Raw genomic sequence first — 20,942 nt, forward strand, 5'->3', positions numbered from 1 at the left:
TGACTTTTTCCTTTTACTCAACTTTTTAGAATCTTGTAAACTAGATTTTTTAAAAGCTTTCATTTGGCAAGTGTATTTCTAAGAGTTCACATTTCATAGAACAACAGACCCAGTTTTATGGTATCAGGACCTTTCCACATCAGTGTTATGCAAATAAAAATAAAAAACCCACCATCACCAAACAAAAAAACCCCACCAAAAATCAACTACCACCCTCCCCCCCCCAACCCCAGAAAAACCTGATGCTTACATTCTAATTCTGGTAGTAGGCAATCAAACTGTCCTTACCAAGACGCCAAGTGCAAACAAATGTGTGTGTGTGTGTCTGTCTATATCTCTGTGCTTTTCTTCCTATCCCCAATAGTTCTGTTTGGAGGTTACATTTTTCCCTGAACTACCCATGTTTGACAAGCGGACTGATGCTCCATGGCCATATATATGCTGAAATACACCCCCCCACCCCACCCCCCATACAGAACGTACATATACATGAATGTCATTGCGTAGTCCCACTAATAGTTTCTCTCCCCCTCCACACAAATGTCTAACAGTGCTGTAGTGATTTAAAGACTGACCTCTAATGGAATACTCAGAAAATGCATTTACTCCCACAACATACAGTCACTGGACTATTACAAAATTATTACTAGCTTCAAACACTAGTTTGGTTCCTGTAGATACTGCTATACGTTGACATTCCTATAGAGATCTTAATTATGCAGTTTATCTGCTTCTGCTGATCAGTCATGCTGTGAATGGAGGAACTCTTTTACTACAGAAGTTAATGAATATGAAACCATGCATTTAAAAAATATACTGCATGCTTTACAATCAAATGGGGAGCTCTATCTTCAGTAGAAATAGTGTAAAATTTATCAAGTGATATAACACTTGAGTGGTCGAAAGTAAACCCGTTTAAAGAAACGTCTGGTACAAGCCACTATCATACTTTGCTGTTAGCACAGTCTTTCATCTACCATTTGAACCATTTTCTTATATTTGTTTCAGACAGTTTTATATAGTTCTGGAAGGTTAAGAATTCATGTAACAGTAAGATAAACCTTTTTTTTGGCTATCTAGAAATAATCCAAAGCTCACCGACAAATTATTTCATTCATTCAATAAGGCAAGGTAATATTATTCAGAAAGACAACTGAAAACCACTCCTTCCACCAAGATGCAACCGCAAGGCATATCAGTTATAAACTATTGAATAGTGTTCCAGTAAGTGTTATGTGAACTTCATAGGTAAAACAGATTAACTTTCATTGAAAATTTACAAGTATTGTTGAAAAGGAGTAACCAAATGATCAAAATCTAAGATTACCTACTTATTCTAATTCAAACTTATTACAAATGTAATCAGAAGAACTACATAACATTTCTACAGCATACAGGGACAGAATCCATCTTAATATGCATCTGCTGGACATGCTACAAAAGCATCAACGTATCATCAAACCCCTTAACCAGGTCAACTTTTAGCATCAGTCCTACACTCCTGCTCAGTGGCCCTGGTTTCCAGAGCTGGGCAGGGCTGGTCAACCCACCACTCTTGGTGCTGGGCACTGCAGGTAGTATCTAGATGTGATGACATGTGTCACTTTGGAGTAACAGTTCTTCATACAGAAAAATTAGTGTCCAATGTTTCAGCACAATACTCTTGTAAAAAACAGCATATCATGAGGTAGAATTAAAAAAGTAACACTCAGTGCATATTAACAGGCATAGAATTAAAGTCACAAGCAATCTACCAGTTCAAGGAATTTCTGATGGGTAAAACCAAAACCAGCTACGAAAACAAACAAACAAACAGATCCAAGAACTGCTTTGATTTCATGGGTGCTTCTTCGCCTCCAAAACAAACATGGTTCAAGCCTGTGAGAACAGTATTTACGATTTCTTCAATATGTTACCTGTAGTCCCTTTAATGATGTTTAGTAAAACATTAAGAAAGATGAGAAAACAGCAGCCTAGAAGCAGGGAGAGCAAGTACTTGGGGAAAAAGCCATCATGGTCCAGTGCGGGGACAGGGGGACAGCCTGTTTCTTTACTACTAACAGGCCACGATTTTTAATGGAGGGAGTGCAGAGAAATTCAAGTGTTCATACAGTCACACTGCATTCTGTTTCAAAATACTTCAGGAACAGGAAACTTAGCACTAATGTCAAGAACACAGTATCCAGAAGTTTTGCCACATGCTGCTACTGGGTTGTTTGGTTTTTTTTCCTCCCCCAAACAGCTTGGCCAATTAAAAACTCCTTGTAGCTTAGCTCCTCCTTTGCATAAAAATCTTGTATTCCACAACTGTCCTCAAGTTTTCTGCACACTTCACTTCCAGTGCTTTAAGTCACAGATGAGGGAAGTCCCCCTGAACTGTTTCTAACAAATCAAAAAATCCAAGCTGCCCCAGATGTAGGTTCAGGTTCACAGGCTGTTATATGCATGCAAAAGGAGCTGGGTGCAAATGGAAGTGATGCATTTCTAACTGGTCTTGGATACACTTGCCCATTTTATTCATGCAGTCACTAGGCTCAATTTTTCATGGCTTGGCCAATTATCTTAAAGTGAAAAAATACTTTTTTATGAATTGTGTTCCTTGCACACAGCTCCAAAAGCATTCAAAAGGTACAAGTGTTTGAACTTAAGAGTCAGTGTTTTAGAAAACAGGGCATCTCTCTTCATTTAGGATTTCATCAGTCTACTTCAGGTTCAAGACAATAGTTTCAGCAACAAGAGAATTGCTCAGAAGATATGCTATGGAACATTTCAAACTATGAGGTGCTATCTGAGAAGACTATGGGCATTTATTTGCATTTTAAGTTAACCAAGTATATTTACTTAAAAAATTATTCTTCCTCCTCCAGCTGGGATGATATTCTACTGAAACACCATCACCAAATAATTCTGTTAAAACCCCATGAGAATAGAAAGCTTAGGACTTTTACCAAACAGTAGGAAATCTGTCAGCTGTACATACTTGACAACTTGAATGTAGTCCTGTAGGCTGTCAGTTGCTAGAGATGATGAAAACCCAATGCAGGAGTAATTAACTAGTCCTCAGATTACCAAATACCCAATATTGAAGGCTTTGTATTACTAAAGCAATTCTCCAAAAGAGGAAATTTAAGATTTTTTTTTTTCTCATAATGCAGAGGAGCCTTAAATTTCAATTACTTCTCCACCAACACCCAGAGCATGCTACCTACACAAATGCGAAACTACAAGAGGATCATCAGGCTTATGTATTCCCAGCTATCTCATATTCATAGATAACTTCTTTTTCCCCAAACACATATTTTGTAAAAGGCTTTATAAGAGTCAACTTTTAAAAAGCATGCTCTGTCGAGCTGGAGATAGTGAATCTGAACACCAAAATATGACACTCGTTTTTAGGTAAAGTTTCCTGCTGAACCGAGTGTGTGACTGGTTAGCAAAACCTTAGTTAAATACTAAAAAGACAGATCTTGGAACATGTAAGTTATGAGAATATTATAAACTGATATGGATGTACAAGACTGAAATAACTGTGCATTTACAAGGTTAGCTATATTAACTTGAGGGCTAAAACTTGGTATTCATACTTAATGTGTGATTTAATGGTCAACATTAACATTTTTCACATCTTACGATAAGCCCAGTTAAATCCACATAGATCTTACTGTAGACAGGCATGCTTTTAATCCCTTCCCAAACTGACAGAACATGTGAAGAAAGGCTTAGCTGGTGATACTACAGACACATCTTAGACTAATTCCTCTCACAGCAATGGTGCAGGCGAGGTGTGGAAGAAGAGTCAGGTGGGACATAGCCTTCACATCAGCAGAAAATTCTGCAGTGTTAAGTTTCAAACATGGGATGAAGGTTTATGTTACTGATGTGAAAAGCTCCCTACAACAGAAACCCTGGTGGCTGAGTAGTCAAAGTTGCCCGAGAGGTCGACCAAGGACACCCCCACTGTATGAAACATCCAAACACTTCGTCTGCAGTGGTTAAAGGGCAGGGTCTTTCACCCATTCAACTCCTGCTTCCCTGCCCCTATCTTTTCATACTGAATTCTCTGAGGAAAAAATTAAGCTACATCTCCACCCAGAACCTCTTCCTTCTGGCAATAAACACAATATATGCAATCACAGAAAACCAAATGTTTTAACTGCAGCAAAACATTATAGAAAGTTCACTCATTTTTCTAGGCAATCACAAACAACTAAATTAATATATAAATGAAAACAAAATTTTCTTTTCTTTTTGTGACAGTGACTAATTGTGTTAGTTGTGTACAAAAGCAGCTCATTATCTAGTATCACCGTATAGTAGTTTCAGCAACAAAAAAGGCCAAGGAAGCATACGTGAGGAAGTTCAGCTCCTTTGGAACAAGGAGGTGTCGTACCTGGGGAGCCTGGGCGAGTTTTGGCTGAACTGCTACCCTTGCCCCCTCTACATTTGTTTCAAATAGCCCACTTCAAGTTGCACTGAAGGAAATTATCAACAAGTATTATGGTACAAACAAACCAGAACAACGACTCAATGGCACAGGATCAGCAGGAGCAGAGGTCTTCTTGGAAGGCTGAAAACACAGCACACGGAAGCAGACTTGTGGATGCAGTATGAGAACGCATACAGTGCTCAGCTGGAAACTTGTTCCACTGTTGTGTTCAGAGATCATAGTAACTATGACCTTATCTGGATTTAGAGATTTCAGAAAGAACACACTTCAACTAAACTGAAGTAAAAACCACAAACATCTGAAGGTCCTGTTGATGCAAGATGTGCCTAGAACTTTGGCTGATACAGAGAAACCCGTCCGCTAAGGCACCCCGAGGCAATCTGACAGTGTGTTGGAGAAAACTTTGTTGTCAGTACCACGTCATTGTGAGAGTAAAGGGAACGGATTTCTTTCAGGGGACTGGCTTCTTTGGGCAAACAGTCGACAAGTTCACTGCAATGTGCATCAAACCCCAACAAGCGGATCCCAAAGCCATGCGGGGATGAAATCATCCGGCCATCGGGACTGAAACAAAGTTCTTTGATGTAACCCCGGCCCACGTTGGCTTCTTCAATGCAATGAGTCAATCGCAGGGAACAACGAGGCGAGACAGGGCGCACAGGGGCTCCTTCCTGGAATTCATAGACACAAGTCCACTAAAGGGAGAGGCAGAGAAAGGAACATTGAAAGAAAAGTAAAGCACTGCAAATACTCATTCCCTCCTGCTGCACATTAAGTAACATGGGAATGAGGAATGCTATGGCTTATCTACTCTTTGATAAGCATCTACTACGAAACACTGAAAACAGGCCGGTTCCTTGGCATCTCCTCCGCTTTGAACTGTCTAAGCAAAAAAGCTGTCTAGCATGAAAGCTGCTTTTTTAATTAAATGGATGCTAGATATAATCTTTTAAATCTAGTTTTTATCTGGAAAGAGCAAAGCCTAACCCTCCGGCCAGGCATCTGCTCTAATTTAGTAAACATTTAAATGAAATCTACAATAAAGTAGAACTCAGCCTACTGTAATTTACAATTGACCATTGGCATTTTGTGCCCTTAACTTCAAAAGGAAAGAAATCCTGAAACAACAGGGAAATAGATTTTTGAAGGAGTGTTATGAACAGCTCTATAGCCAGCCTGTTACTTGTGAAACAGCCAGGGATTTTAATGTGTAATCTAATTATCTAGTCTCAAGACAAATGCAAAAACAGCTCTATGACAAAGTTTATATCATGTTGAAAGATTCCATCTCAGCCACAAGACAAAAGAAGTGTTATTTGTTCTCTTCCATATATTTTACTGAAATAAACACAAGGGGAAAACACTACTAGATATCGATAGAAGAGAATAAGGCAGACACTAGGACTACAGTAAATTATAACTAGGTCAATTGTCAGTATCAACTAACCCAATATAGTATTTGCATTTTCAAAAAATGCTGTGTTTTATAGCAGTTTGATTATAAGTTTACAGAACCAGCATTAAAATTTATAACAAATCTGTTAAGCTTCTATTCAGTCCTCTACACATCTACAAGAGGTTACCATTACAAAGAATGGCTTGCTTAAAAAAAAAAAACCAAACAACAATAAACAAACAAAAAACCAACCCACTCCCCCCCCCAACCAAACCAACCCCAATTTACATCAGCTATCAAATTAACTAAACTGTTTATTATTGGTCAAGTATTCAAAGAATTCTTTGTGGTTCTGGAAAACAAATACAAAACCTCTGTGTCTTGAAAACAGAGTGGTCTGCACAAGTGTCACAGCAATAATTTTGAAATAACCCTAGGAAAAAAAAGTGTTTGCAAGAGGACCATCTGGTGGAATTCAGGTGTTCTGAAGGCTCTGGCTGGGCTATAAAGTGAACTTGTGTTAACCTGGAAGTTACTCCTTCAAAAGCAGGTGCTCCCAAATGCAACCTGCAGGCTCTTGCATATACAGTCTGTGAAGAAGTTTTTTCATTATTCCTGAGTGCATTACAGACTGCTTGTTTGTCTTAAAACATGGTCGCAGTGCAATATAGCAGCTATTATGTGACATTTCACAAACAGAATGTGGGGTAACATAATCCAAACCTGGCCTTAAAGTTTGCCATTACTTCTTTAAAGCAGTATTTAGGGGAGTGAAACCTCCAAGTTGCAGATGAGCTGTACCTGGTCTTATGACTTAGTACTTCAAGCAAAGGCTTGAAATGGATTCTACCAGGAAGATCATTGATACCCCCTTTATATTTAAGTTGCAGAGTTTTAGGATGAGAGTTGAGACCAAGGCACTTTGACATTATGTAAACATCACTGGAGTTCGTCATATTCAGACCTATGGTGTGGCAGTTTTAAGTAGATGCAGAAATATGCCATGATGTTTTTTCACAGCGGTGTCGAAGCAGCCTCTGGAAAGCATTCATCAGCACAGCAGGAGCACTTCATCCTTGGAGCACCAATGGAGGTAGAAAACATTCCGAAGGCACTAGAGGAATTCAGGGGACCTTCTCTGCTCAACTTAAACTGTGTTCACCAGTACACAACTCTCTAATCCTCTGTCTTTTCCAAGTTCACGCCTCCTATATTTTGGCAGGTACATATTTTTAAGTCATATATTTGGCAGCACGACTACCGTTTGAAAACTTTTAACAGAGCTGTGAATTATAAAATGTATTCTGTGAAAGAGCTGAGCAAAGGAGTACTGAATGTGGGATACAAAGTCATATGAGATCATTTAAAAAAAAGGAAAAAATAATTTAAGCACCTTGGTGTAAAATTAATGCATTTGTAAGCAGAAATAACTGACTAATTTATTCAAATGCAAATTTACCCCAAAACAAGGAAATTTCAATATAGTTGTATGATCGATACATCTTACTCAATGTATTTTTTAAAAAAAACATTTGTTTTACCTCCTGGTCATCTGTATTACTTGAGCACCGAAGAAGTGTAGCCCACCCTTTTGGATGTAGCTGTAGTGATGTAATGCAATTGCCTCGATCTCTTTCTCCAGGAACCTCTGGTGTTAAGACCTCCAAACTATTTCTAGGTGATCCACCTAGAAGGGGACATCAACTGTAAGTCTCAATGAAGTCTATACATTGATCTTCACCTCTCTCATCAGTCCACTGCTGAAACTACGTCAAACATGTGACACTTGCATCTGATTGCTAGAAAGACCTCACCTTTATGAAAGGATAAATCAAGAGAGGTTATACAAACAACTGAAGCTAATACCAATGGGCTCAGTCCTGATTTCAAATAGCTTCTTTTTTTTGAAATTTGCTGTCCAAAACCTACATTAAATCACCTCATATGGTGAACTAAGAGTTAACTTTCCACATATACGCTATTCTTGATCATTAAAACAAAGTCTAAGGAGTGGGTTTTTTTTTTTTTTTTTAAGAACTACTGGTTCTCAAACTTGTATGATGACCTTTCCAAATTCCTTCCAAAGTCTGCTCAGCTGTGTGCAGCCTGCCTCCGTTCTCCCCCTCACCCCTAGAAAGCTTTTCACAGGTAAATCATGCCCTGGCATCCAGATAAGCCTCCTCCTTTCAGAAGTATGTCTGAGGCTCTCACAACCATGAATAGTTAAAACTTAACATTATACTTATTTTAAATTGCATGTGATTCACAAAGCATTCACCAATTTGCCAAGTTCACGCTGACTCTCTGAAAGTGCATCCCAGATTCAGAGGAAGCCTGCTAATCACAGGATCATCAGTTTTCATAGCTCTGTAGATAGGCAGGACTCAGTTTGTAATCAGAACTTCACAAAACACTGTCCACATTTAAGACCTGTTCGCATACTCTTTTTTCCATGCTACTGACTCCTCAGGGAGAAACTGCATACATATTCACATCATTAAGGAAAACAAAAAGCAAAACATAGCTATGTTCTGCTCTGTTTTGGGTTTTTTTTTGTTTTTTTTTGTTGGGTTGTTTGTTTTGTTGGGGTTTTTTTTTTTTTTTTTTTCCCCTAAAGGTCATTCACACAAACTTTGTTCAAGGAAAAAACACAAGGAAAAGGAGCACCTCTATGTAACAACAATAAGGTACTAATATAAAATAAAGATCTTGTTGCTCTTATCAGATTTCTTGGAAAAAAAACTGATTAGATCCCCAGACTTTGGCGTGCAATGATATTTTATTGGTTTAATAGAAGTCATAGCAACACTCTTCTTTTAAAAATCACAGAGAAAAATGTACTTTTCCACTATTATACTCTGGCCTCTTCTGGATACAATGAGTCAAAGTGCATGATTTTTTATTTTTTTTTTAAATCTTTTCCTACCTTCTCGCTGAGAGGACCGTGACATGTGTTTCTCAGACAGTGGACCTGAATCACTCTGGTGACATGGTGAACCAACAGCTCGAGGACCAGACGAACCTGATGACGTTATGTCTGCAAACAGCATCAGCCATGTGAACATAACAGCTAAGCACAGCCCACTTACTATGCATGTCCCTCACTTAATTGTCCTTAGAAATGTTAAGGAAAGGGTAAGAGTAAGGCATCACTTAACACTTGAAAAGTGTTAAGAAAACACTTTTCAAAGCTCAGTTTATAGTCTAAAATTACCATTCTGTTTGTGCCTCATACAAATATACTGCCAGCACAAACAACTCTACTGGGAATAAGAGGTGAGCTGCATTCCTTCCTTCTCATGCACTGTCACTACTAGAAGCTGGGGTATGAATTTTTTCCCCAGGCCACTCCCTTTATATCCTGACACCCCAAATGGCAGAGTTTCTGTCAGTATTTTGCTCTGCTACTGCCACAAAGCAAGAGGAAGTAAGCAGTGACATTTCAGAGCCCACAATTCTTCCAGGTCTGCTGTCGAGAGCAACCACACTGCCACACAACAGTCATTAGTAGTTGCTGGAGCTCACACACAGTCAGCCCACCCAACATGGGTTAAGTTTCTTTTATTACAGGACCAAGGACAGTAGATAAATAATGCTAGAGACTGCCAGCTCGAGGTGACAAAATTCCACAGGCACTATATCCTGTAGTGCTGAAGTCTTGATACAAAAAAAATCACCATAGACACTTTAGCTGAGTCAGAACATACCACCCAACAGTACAGATGTGTGTGAGCCCTGAACAACAGAGCAGCTACCATGCTGAAGAGTTCCTCGGCAGAACCCTTCCAACTCCACATCTGTCTTCTTTTGCTAGCTAAGAGCATCCCATAAAACACCTCTAACACAGAAGCTGCCGCAGACTTTTCCACAAGCATTCACCTGAACTTGATGTAGTTCTCCTAGCTCTTAAAATGGGGTAGCTGCCAACCTCTAAAGACTTGTTTAGGTCAAGGTCATGCAAAATCAGAAGATATCCAGAGGAAGTTGAGATCAACATTTTGGAACAGTCTGGTGTCAGCCTCATTCGCATAAGAAAACGGGTGTGAAAAAACTTCTTGTGGGGACATCCATCTTCTGTGCACCTGGACAGTGAAAAAAAGCACAAGAAATGGCTGCAATTAGCTTTGACTCAAGTCCCTAGTAATGTCCAGAAAAGTCCAAGATGTGCTAAGCATCCTTGTTCATCCAAAAACTTTGAGTACTGTCTTTATCCTACTTAAATCAGATTTTAATGAAATGGCAGAAGTTGCACTTTCATATTACTTTCATAACAATGAAGACAGAACTTTTTTCAAAAAGGAAGAGCTACCTTTTGGCATGTCAGCAAGAAAAGCTCTCTTTAGCTACTGGACTATTACCACATAAAAGTGATGCAAGTTCTTGATAAGGGCTATAAACTAATCACAGTATTTAAGAATGCATTATAGCACCATTCAAGGAAGCAGGTTTTCCATCTTGTACAGAAGAACCCTATCCTTGTGTGGTCTAGAAACGTAACAGCACAAACACAGCCACATACCTGTTTGTGTCCCAGATTATCACATTTCCATCAAACCCTGATGTTACTAGTAATCTCGTATTGGTATCGTACTCAATGTTCTTAACCCAGCTGGTGTGACCATGTAAAGTGCACACTTTTGTGTTCAGCTTTCTCAAATCCCAAAGTGCTATTGTAGTGTCATCAGAACAAGTCGCAAACAGTCGATTATCTAGAAACCTGAAAATGGGAGAGAAATACTGTGGTTGCTTAGTGCCTTTTCTAATTTAAATATTCTTAAGCAGGAATTTAAGCTAACACAGAAATAAATAGAGTGGCCACACAAAAAAATTAACATACAGCAGACTATTTGCCAATAAAACAGTTCCATTAAAAAACAGTACTGTTGGGATATGAACCAGTAGTGCATCTGTAGTAACAAACTAGTAAACCTGCAGAAGCATAGCAATAGTTTGTTTTGTTTTTAATGAATCACATAAAGATCACACAACCACCAAACCACCCATGGAAAAAATGCTCACACAGAATCCCTATGGTAACTAAATCAGTTACCCATCTGGACAATACTCAGCTTTAAACTTACCAAGTCTTTATAAGACACAAACATCCTAGGGCTGGTCAGCTTTTAGACCACTGGCAAGATATTCCCATTAACTGGTTTGGCAGTCCCTGCAACAGAGGTCTGATAGCCTAGATTGTTTGTAATTCATGCCTTTCATCTTCCCCATTTTTGCCAGATCCTTTCGCTACTATGGGCAGGCAGCACCAGAAGACACAGCAGTTCTACCATCATTTCAGACTACACAAGATCCTATCAGCTCATAATTTATTAAACCCATGCTCTTCTTTACTCTCTTCATTTCTACCCACATATCCACCCTTGTTCTTCCCCTACTATTCTGTAAATCTTCCTCTCCTCCCCACTGCACACGTAAGCTCCCTGCACTCAAAGGAGGTTTTTAATATAAAGATCGCCTTTTGTTATTCCTACTGGAAGCCCCCTACTGCTTTTAAACCTTGCTGCTCTGTACGGCGCACATCCTGCTAGCTCAGCTGAAACCTGTCATGTCCAAGCCTCCTTTAGCTAACGCCTGAACACCTCCCCCTCCACAAGGGCTGATGCTGCTCTGTACCACCCATGGTCACTCGGCATCCGATGTAGCCAGTCCCAACCGAAAGCTCTCACCAGATCTTGACTCCACTGGCACAGGCAGAACACAGCGCTCGTTGCAAAGCCTGTGACAGGAGTCAATCAAAGGGAACCTGCTTTCAGAAACGCCCTGCCTAGCCAGCCTGGCACAGACAGCAGTGGAACTGCCTGTGCTGGAAACACTCGGTGGCAGGCTTATCGTGGTGCTGGTGAGGCAACCCGAAGCCCTGCTCTTACCAGAAGGCTGTTACAGATGATGGATCTCCAGAGGCCCTTTCCAACCAGACCTCCTGCCACTCCGTGATGTGGCCACAGTTCTGCACTGACGCCTGAGGCACACCACATGTCTACACTTAGCACGCTGAAAAGCTGGCCCTGTAGTTTTACACTGGATGTACAACAGTGCTTTTCCAAGAGACTTAATCCAGCGGATTAACTGTCCAATGTATAGCTTGCTTTACTAACCACATGGCTTATACTACACACAGTATTGCTATCTTGGAAACATGTACTAGATTTAAATCTGAACACTGCCACTGTTTGCACATTTCCCTAGACCCTTAATTTCATTCCACCTTTGCCCATCTTTTGCTTCAGAGCCCGTCCAGCTCCACAACACCCCAGGAGCACTGCTCACTGCAGCTGCGGAGTCAGGAGGAGCCATGCAGACCTCCTGCATCCAGGAAGGTTTTGTACCACCTGGACAGTCTCAACAGTCTCCATCAAAAAGCCAGGGGCTTTTGCTCCCACATTTCTTCCTTTCCTCTCCCCACAGTACAGTTCATGTGTTTGAAGCTGGCACATGAAGTTGGGCTTTTCAAATGCACAAAAGCAGGTATGCATATCAAAGTGCAAGTGCGGAGCACTGTTTAGAATGAGAATTTCAGATCATCTTTGGAAGTAGCACCTGCACAAGAGGCAGAGGCTACCCAAATTTATGGACGCCTTCAACATAGATGTGCATTTGAGGATTTGAGTGGTTTGAGCTTGAATCACAATATAACATGAAATTCTGTTTAACTCACACTACTGCAAGAAGCACAAGCCTACTGCTCCGTATTTCACAACATATTTACAGACCTGCAGTTCTACAGTACACTTCTATGCAGCAGTGAATTTATATCACATGCATAGTGCTCCATACACACCAGGTACGTTCTGCACTTAGCAGGTCTTGAGTCCGTGCTTTCTTAAAAGATGACAGGCTCATCACTAATGTCATACTGGGAGAAGATAAGAAAGTGGAAAAGAATATGGGTCATGCTAGTTGGATTACTACACTGATCAGGTTAAGTACTTAGCCTGCTCAGGTGGTAATTCTTTTTCATTATAATCTCTGGTCTTCAGCCAAAATTAAATGTATATATCACTCCTGCCTGAAGTAGTATGAGGCAGCTTGACCACCTTCAAGTGATTACGGAAGGAAAGACTATCTGATGTAAAAACACTCCATCAGACAGAAGGGGACAGAAGGGCTGGAATCAGCACTAAAAATGCATAACTAGGTAATAAATGGAATAAATTGAGTCTAGAGGTCACTGAAGCAAATGTAAGACTTTTCAAAAACACCAAGTGAAGACAAGACTTTGAAAGCGTACCTAGACAAGTTATTTGGTTCACTGAGAAAGTCACTGGATAAAATTATTTAGTTCGCATTACACAGATCAAAGTTTATCATATTCCATTCCCACTGCAACTGATGCATGCCCTTACTTTTAGGAGGGCAAAGCATACTGTTTTATGTTTGGAATTCATGCCTGATGAAGGCATTTGGGAAAAAAAGCTATACCTGATGTGAAAGGGAAAATAAAACCTATCTGAAAAACACCAGAAGTAGCTGCACATGAATACTAAGACAAGAAAGGTTTACACAGAGAAATGTGGTAAGTTACCCCTAGAAACAGCATTTTATCTTTTAGACTTAGAACCAGGCTACATCATGTAAAAACAGCAACAACTCCAACGAAAAATAACCAACTACAATGGAAGCATCCAACATTTCAGATTTGCAGGGCGAAAGTGAAACAGAGCAGACCCCTTGCCTGTATAAATCCATCATTTGCCTTTATGTTGGATGCTATAGGCAACCCTGCTTCACCCACCACAAACAGGTTTCGGAAGAAATAGACAGGGAGATACAAACAGCATTGAACAGCTTTCATACAGGGAACAACCAAGTAGACTAGGATTCACTTGAAAAACAGCTAATTGAAGGTGCGTATGACTCAGGCACATAAAACTCACTGACATGGAGAAAGTAAATAGATATTAGTTGTTCCTTGTCTTCCTACTTAAGAAAAAAAAAAAACCCTAGAGGGCCTCAAACTAAGCTAGCAAGTTTTAAAAACACTATTAAATACTCCTTGAAACACATTTGTGCCATGGAGCTCTGCCATGGGAGAATTTTAAGTAAGCTCAAAACCTGACCAAATTCAGGTGGAAAAAAATGTCTGCTTCAGATGATTACACACAAATCCCCAGTGACTGGGAGACTACTGGAAGAGATGCTTCCCTGTTCATACAAACCCCTGGGGCAACATGCTTCCCTGTTCATACATACCCCTGGGGCACCTGCTATAAGACACAGCAGTAATGGTATTTATTTTTGGTGCTTATTACAAGGAATTTCTGTAGTAGTATAGTGCCTGGAGTTCTGCTCATTAAGAAGAAACAATACTCCAGGTAATGCTGTACTAACCATGCATTACAGAATATAGTTAAGTTGCTTGTAACTCAGTTTATAGCAACAAACAAATGGGGGCATGCAGGAAAACACAGAAAAAGATGCCACTATCCTCCAAAGACAAAATAAAGCTTTAAGAAGCATTTGGAAGGAAAACAGAAAGTTTACTACAGGTTGCTAGGAAGGACCTTAGTCTGGTGATTAACAATAGATCTGAGAGTTATTTTTATGTAAATCAAACTACACAGAGAAAAGACATTTAAGGACCAAGAACAGACTTACAAAGCCTCAAAGACAGCCAAAGTGGAAAGAAAGGAGATCCTTGGAATAAAAGAAGAGTGTGGCAGGAAGTTTCAATGCTGTTCTCAACCAGGAAATGAGATAAATTTTCAAGACCAGCACAGCTGACTGCAACAGAGACAGCCAACCAGTCAAGGAGCCTGCAACAGAATGCTCTTTGTAAAACATGATCCAGACTAACTCCTTTGAAACCCTAGCAAGAGCAGTTTGAATGTAAGGATCAAATACTGAGTTAGGGATGTGCAAAAATCAAAACAATTCCAGTTTGCATTTGCCTTCCAATATGTTGATAACATGGCTTTACTTCTCACCTACCTTTATCTAAGAACTAAGCACATTTAAAGGACAACCACTGGCATGCAAGACATGTGAAAAGCTCTATTTCCTTACAGAAAAGCATGTTCTTGACATCACCTCTTCTATTTGTGTCAGCTAGCCCCAGCTTTTACTTTAGCTTTTCTGAAAGACAGCCAACTGATGTAACACTTCAGTCTCTCCTAAAAAGGACAGGCAGCTTGTGAAAAACATCAGTTTATCTGAAGAATGCATAAAGACGTTGGCACCCCACATTTTATTCAGCTCTTTTGAGGGGAAATGCTTAGATTGCTTCTAGAGTTTTCTTAAGTTTTTTTGGTTTGGGTTTGGTTTTTGGGTTGGTTTTTTTTGCTTCGAGAATCTGAGTGAAGAGAGGCTGCAATATTGCCCACAAGGTTAAAAAGTGTCTTAAGTTCACATTTTAAAGTCTATTCTCAGACCTAGAACAGCTAAAAAGAATAGCATTTAAAAGGAAAAACATTAATTGACAAAAATACTGATGATTTAGGTTCCTGGGCTTGCTGTTTCCCAATTCATCCTGAGAAACAGGCAAAGGATTTAAACCATAAAGACTGAGTTTCAGTTGAATTGTGGAAGCCATTTCACTTTCCCAGCTTTTCTATATCATACTTGTCTTTAAAGCAGCCAATCTTGGTTTGGAAATTTCTATGCAACTATGGCAATTACTCTCATGATTCAAAATACCAGCCATATTCATAGAAATATCTGATCTTGTGACGGTCTCAGACTTGCACGTCAAACATAAATCACACACTGCTTGTTATGCTTTGATTTACTGCATTCATTCAAGGCATTCCAAAGGCCAGTTAAAACAGGTGATAACACCTTAACACTCTTCCCCTCCTATAAACTGCATCTCCTCCATCAACAAAACCACCTGCCACCATTATATACCACCACCACCACTTTCAGATTCCTCCTCTTTCCCTTTTTCCTCCTCCAGCCTTTCCCCACCTCCAGTATCGAAGAGAAGGAAAATGGCACAAAGCAAACTGCAGCCTAACGGCTTCACAAACCCACTCTCCCCAAGAAAGCACGTAACACAAATTTATCAAGATGTCGTAACAAAAGCATCTATGGTAAGATAAAATATGAGGTCTTTTACTCCTTCTGACCTACCTGATATTATTTACACAGTCTTCATGAGCTTCAGAAAGAGTTTTGATGTGCTTTGAAGATATTGGGTCAAAAAGCAGTACTTCAGTCTGTTCACAAGCAACAGTCAACACTGACCTGCAGGGGAGCAGAGCAAAGCAGAAACATTTGTATTTGGTAAAAGAAATGACATCTGTGTGCTTACAGCTAACCTCCATTCCCTATCATCACGGAAGCACAGCTTCACCATTATTTAGCTTGGCTTTCTGTTTTCACTGCACAGAATCTGCAGCAGTGTTTATATTTTTTCATTGCCTTCTTGCAGATGCCTATTGTTAAGCACCTAATACACAAAAAATGTAGAAGAAAATAGCATGCTGTTTTATTCTGGAGAAGTTAACTTCTCTAACTCCTTTTCAAGAGACCATGACTCTTCTCCCAACTGGCTGTTGGCATAATCAATGCACAGCTGGTACATTTGCTGGGCAGACCACATGATCTTTTAACTCACTTTTTTTTTAACATGCAAGGTGTTTTTTTTATAATGGCTATGTACTTCATAGATCCAACAATGGCATTATTTAAATCACACAGCTAAGTGTATTTACATCAGTGGTTTTTTTTAGAAGTTACTTGAGGGTGATTTGTCCCATCACTGCCATGCAGTGCATGAACTCTGTGGCTCCTCTCTGGGAAAAAAGAAGAATCAAGCTCTGGCATGAAACCTGCTGCTTTGTTCATGTGAGGATATTTGCTTAATGTTGCAGGAAAGAGAAAAAAAAAAAAAAGACAACAGCACCCAAGAGTAAGTGAAAAGGCATCTACTCTCAAATTCTACTGCAGATTTCCCATACAACTGTGCTGATGTCATGGTCCCCCTCTGTCCATTCACTGGCAACACTTTTTGGGGGGTTCTAAGACACCGTAGTTTGCTTTTCAGGGTGTCAGATTATCAGCTGAAGAGCTCTGTAAAATGCAAGGGTCTGACAGAGGCTGTACTGGGAAAGGAAGCGCAGCCTATGTCGAGTGCTGGCAGCCTGCTCACACATGTGAACCAACCAGCTGCGAGCCACCTTTTACACTGTCACTCCACTAACCCTCATTAAAGAGGACAACATATCACAACAACCCCCTCCAATCTCCCTCCCTTATCAACTACAACAATATTCCCTAAGACCTTTACAGATGTTACCCCAGCTACACTATCACTTCCTAACAGGCAGCCAGTCCTGAAGTGCAAGTGCACCAACTTCTTCAGGGTAAATACATACTATTTCCTCATCTCCTCCCGCAACACTGACTTCAATGGCTATTTAGTTTGGCATCCACCCAAAAGCAGCATGAAGATGACATTCAGACTGAATATTAAGGAGCAGAATTTTTAAACCAAACTCTAAAAGATAGGACCATTCCTCAGTAATCAGACTGCTCAAGCAGCTCTGCTGACTGCCTGCATTTTTCTACATCAGAATAGCATAAGCCAGTAAATGCTAAAGGCAGAAGTAAGACCGATTCAAAGGTTTATTTAAAATATCTAGCCTTTCTGCAACTGAATAATTTTTTCACTAAAAGCTTGTATTATAAAGTTTAGATTTAAAAGTTTTACTTTTTAAAATAGCAAGAAGTCAGGGCATTGCTATCAGACATCACATGCTATTAACTACAAAGAAAAAGAGTTCTCTGACAAAAGATGTTGTTTTCTAAAGGCAGTAGAGTTGTTATGGAGGTGATGGTCAAAGGCAGCAATAGCAAGGCACTGGGCACCAGTCTAAATTGGGCATTAGCAGAGACTCAGGCTGGGAACATGGCTAGTTGTTATCCACGTTTTTTGAGATTAATTTCACAACAGACATTAAACCACGCTACCATTACTACTCTGAGGACACAAAAGAGTCTAGAGCAAAATTTAGTATCCTACTGTATCACCTAATTCACTTGCCAAAAACAGAACAACTTCCAGGAACTACAATTTCAAGGATGTTACACCTCCTTTAAAAAAAGCACCTTTTCCTCCCCACATGAAGACCTCTGTGTATCCATTTACAGCTTTTCTCAGAGAAGGAAAAAAAAAATAGTCAAAGACCTTGTCTAGGATACACATTCTTTGTGAATGACACCAGAGACACATTTGCAGAGTTCACAGGGGTCTCAATAGGCACAGAAAACAACTGTCCACAGCTTGGGCAGGCTGTCTAGCTGTGCACCAGCATCTCCTAGGGTATCAATATTTACTGGGTTCATGTATTTTGAAAAGGTCTAAGTACAATGGCGTGACAGTGAGAGTGAAGTTTGGCCTGCTAAGTTAGTGAAGCCGACCTCCAGGAAAGCTCAGAAGTTCCCCCAACAATGCAACAACTCTGACCAGTACAGCAGCGTTACGGCAAGAGGGCAGCGCACTCCAGTGACCCTTGGTCCGCAAAGTGACCCCTTGAGGAGCAGTTCCGCACAGGCAAGCTAGACCTAACTGGCAGCACACACAGAGCCCAAAGGCAAGATTCCCGCCGCATCTCCAGAGCAGTGCTTTGAGGAGCCAGAAGCTGAGAGAAGGAGCAAGGAACAGGAACGCTGCACCACTGACCGTGGTCGGCTCCCTTGAGAGAGCCTATAGAAAGACCAAAAGTCTCCACTGGACAGGACGGGTCTGGCCAGCACAGGTTAGGGCAAGTCTGTGACTGCTCTAAGCTTGGCCTAACCAGCAGAGAATCACACAGAAGTGAGCAAGGTTTGGGCTATTTCATTTGGTATTAAGGCAACTGAGGTTCAGTGCCATGGTCCTAACCTACACCCAGTACCACTTGTGGTCCACTGGGCCACGCACTGCAGCCACACGGAGCACCAGGTCCATGGAAGCATCCCTTTGACATGAGAGCCTTTTTGCTGAGTTCATTTTTGGAGAGGGAAGGTCCCTGGTTTAGCTCATTGTGCAGCCTCACAAGCATCAGGCGCAAGGGAGGTGGGAGGAATACAAAACTACACCTTTTGCCAGAAACTTGCACAAATAATCTTAAACCACAGCCCAGTTGTACTGCTACTGCAGCTGAGACTTTCTACACCGGTACAGAACATCCGCATGTGGGTATTTTTCCAATTTAGTCACTGCAGCTAAGCCAGTAAAGTGATCCCACCTGGCCTCTTAGCACCACGTACAGCAGAGAGGACCCTGTGCCTGGGGAACCTTAAGCACACTCAGCTGGGGATCTACAACAGAAACTACTTTCCAGCAACAGTCACCTGGGAATGGTTTTGATAGTTTCTGGAGCTTAACTTTGTCCTCTTTGAAAAACAGAGGAACAAATAAGGAGTTGAAAATTGGCTGTACAGCACAACCATGGCAAAATCATCATGAGTTCAGATATTCATGGAAACCAGAATTCTGTTCTGATGAAAACTCACTGAAAACAGAACAGCTGACTAGCCATCAAGGGTAACAAAGATTTCAATTCTGACTATCCAAACTGAAAACACTGTTGAGACCACCCTAGCTTGCAAGGTCTTTCTGCCAAGAAAACTTCACATACAAGCATACTGCAAGATACCAATATACAGGTATCTCTGAACTGAACTCACTCTGCTTTGAGCTGGTGTGCCAGGACTTCTTTTATTCTAAGTGAGTCCAACTATCACTTGCTTTTGTCTACACTGTAACACAAGTGTACAGCAGGACACCTCTAAACTCATTTGGCAGTGCAGACCCACAAAATTCACAGAACCCTAAATGAATAAATAAACAAGTACTGCACTTCAAACAGAAACTGAGCTCTCCGAGGACATCTGACATGACTGCTTTTGCGAGTTAAAGAAACGGTTCCACCACTCTGTTCTCAACCTCGTGCCTCAGTTTATCATCTCCCCTTGTCCCGCAGGAAGAACCACAAAGGAGCCGGGAGCACCTCTGGTGAGTGGGAACCGCACCCCGTCCAGGGGACCCCTCTCTGTTACCGCTCTCCTGCTCCACCCGTGCTGTTCTGTGCCTTCTGCGTGCAACGCAGCTGCTAGCCTGGAGCGAAACACCAACCAGGCGGCTCACACCGCAGCGGGTTCACGACGTGACGGCCGCGCAGTCACTAGCAGGCAGGAACCGCGGAGCGGTGCAGCCGCCGCACAGCACCAGGGCCTCCTGACTGGGCCTGACAAGCCAAGCCCTGTCTCCCCCGCGTTGAGCCTCGATGCTCCTCCAGCTGAGCCACCTCAGACCTCACGGCCCACCCGCCACAGGCATTCGGGGTCATTACAAAAGCGGCCCCCCAAGCAGAGAGCAACGGGGCGGGGGACCACCAGCCTTGCCCACCATCCGGGGGGTACTTCCGCGGCGCGCACAGCCGCGCCCGGCTCGGCTACTGCAGGCCGGGGCACGCCGCGCCGCGCCCTCCCGCAGCCTGCGCAGCCGAGCCAGGTGCTCCGCAGCAGGCAGCAGCCGGGCAACAGGGTGCCGTTCCGGCGCAGGCACGGCGGGCTGCGCTCTGCCCGCCTGGGCGGGCCAGCGCGGCGCCAGCGGGAGCGGCGGCAGGCAGCCGCGGGGGCCGGCCGGCCGCGGGGAGCGCGGGGCAGCGGACTGGCCGGGCGCGGCCGGTAGCGCGGGCTCGGCGCAGCCCGAGGGGGAGCCGGGAGCGGCGCGCGGCCCCTACCCGTCGGGTGAGTACTCCAGGTTGAAGACGGCGCCGTGCGTGCGGGTGCTGAGGTACACGGAGTCGGCGGGCTGGATGGAGCCATACAGCCCGGTCATGGCGCGGAAGGTGTCCCGCGCCGGGTCCACGGCGGCGCTGCGGCCCAGGCAGCGCCCGCGCAGCCACCCGAACAGGCCGCCCCCCGGCACCGGCCGCGGGGAGGCGGGCGGCAGCGCCGGTTCCATGCCGGCAGGAGAGCCGGGCCCCGGGACCGCCGGGCCGCCACAGCCGGTCCCCGCCCGGGGGGCCTCCGCGCTCATCGCACGCCGGGGGCGGGCCGCGCCTCCGTCTGCCCTCCGCCGGCGGCCCCGCGCCTGCGCGCTCACCGCCCCGCCCGCGCGTGACCGCCCTCTCGCGTGACCGCCCCTCGCGA

General features: G+C 42.6%; 1 protein-coding gene across 2 annotated transcripts; it reads right to left on the reverse strand.

The window, feature by feature from the left end:
- Nucleotides 1-4,130: 4,130 nt before the first annotated feature.
- Nucleotides 4,131-20,934, reverse strand: DCAF10 (DDB1 and CUL4 associated factor 10). Of its 2 annotated transcripts, none has more exons than XM_075488451.1 (7): nt 20,531-20,934; nt 15,930-16,043; nt 10,363-10,560; nt 9,723-9,925; nt 8,770-8,880; nt 7,385-7,530; nt 4,131-5,118 (listed from the first exon to the last, which is right to left on the reverse strand). In XM_075488451.1, the coding sequence occupies exons 1-7, from the start codon at nt 20,827-20,829 to the stop codon at nt 4,774-4,776; spliced, it is 1,416 nt and encodes a 471-aa protein (XP_075344566.1). In that variant the 5' UTR covers nt 20,830-20,934; the 3' UTR covers nt 4,131-4,773. The 2 variants fall into 2 exon arrangements, with proteins under 2 accessions (XP_075344566.1, XP_075344565.1); XM_075488450.1 differs by having other exon boundaries at nt 4,131-5,142; nt 20,531-20,911.
- Between the last annotated feature and the right edge of the window lie 8 nt (nt 20,935-20,942).

The sequence above is a fragment of the Mycteria americana genome, chromosome Z, assembly GCF_035582795.1.
Source record: "Mycteria americana isolate JAX WOST 10 ecotype Jacksonville Zoo and Gardens chromosome Z, USCA_MyAme_1.0, whole genome shotgun sequence".
Classification (NCBI taxonomy): domain Eukaryota; kingdom Metazoa; phylum Chordata; class Aves; order Ciconiiformes; family Ciconiidae; genus Mycteria; species Mycteria americana.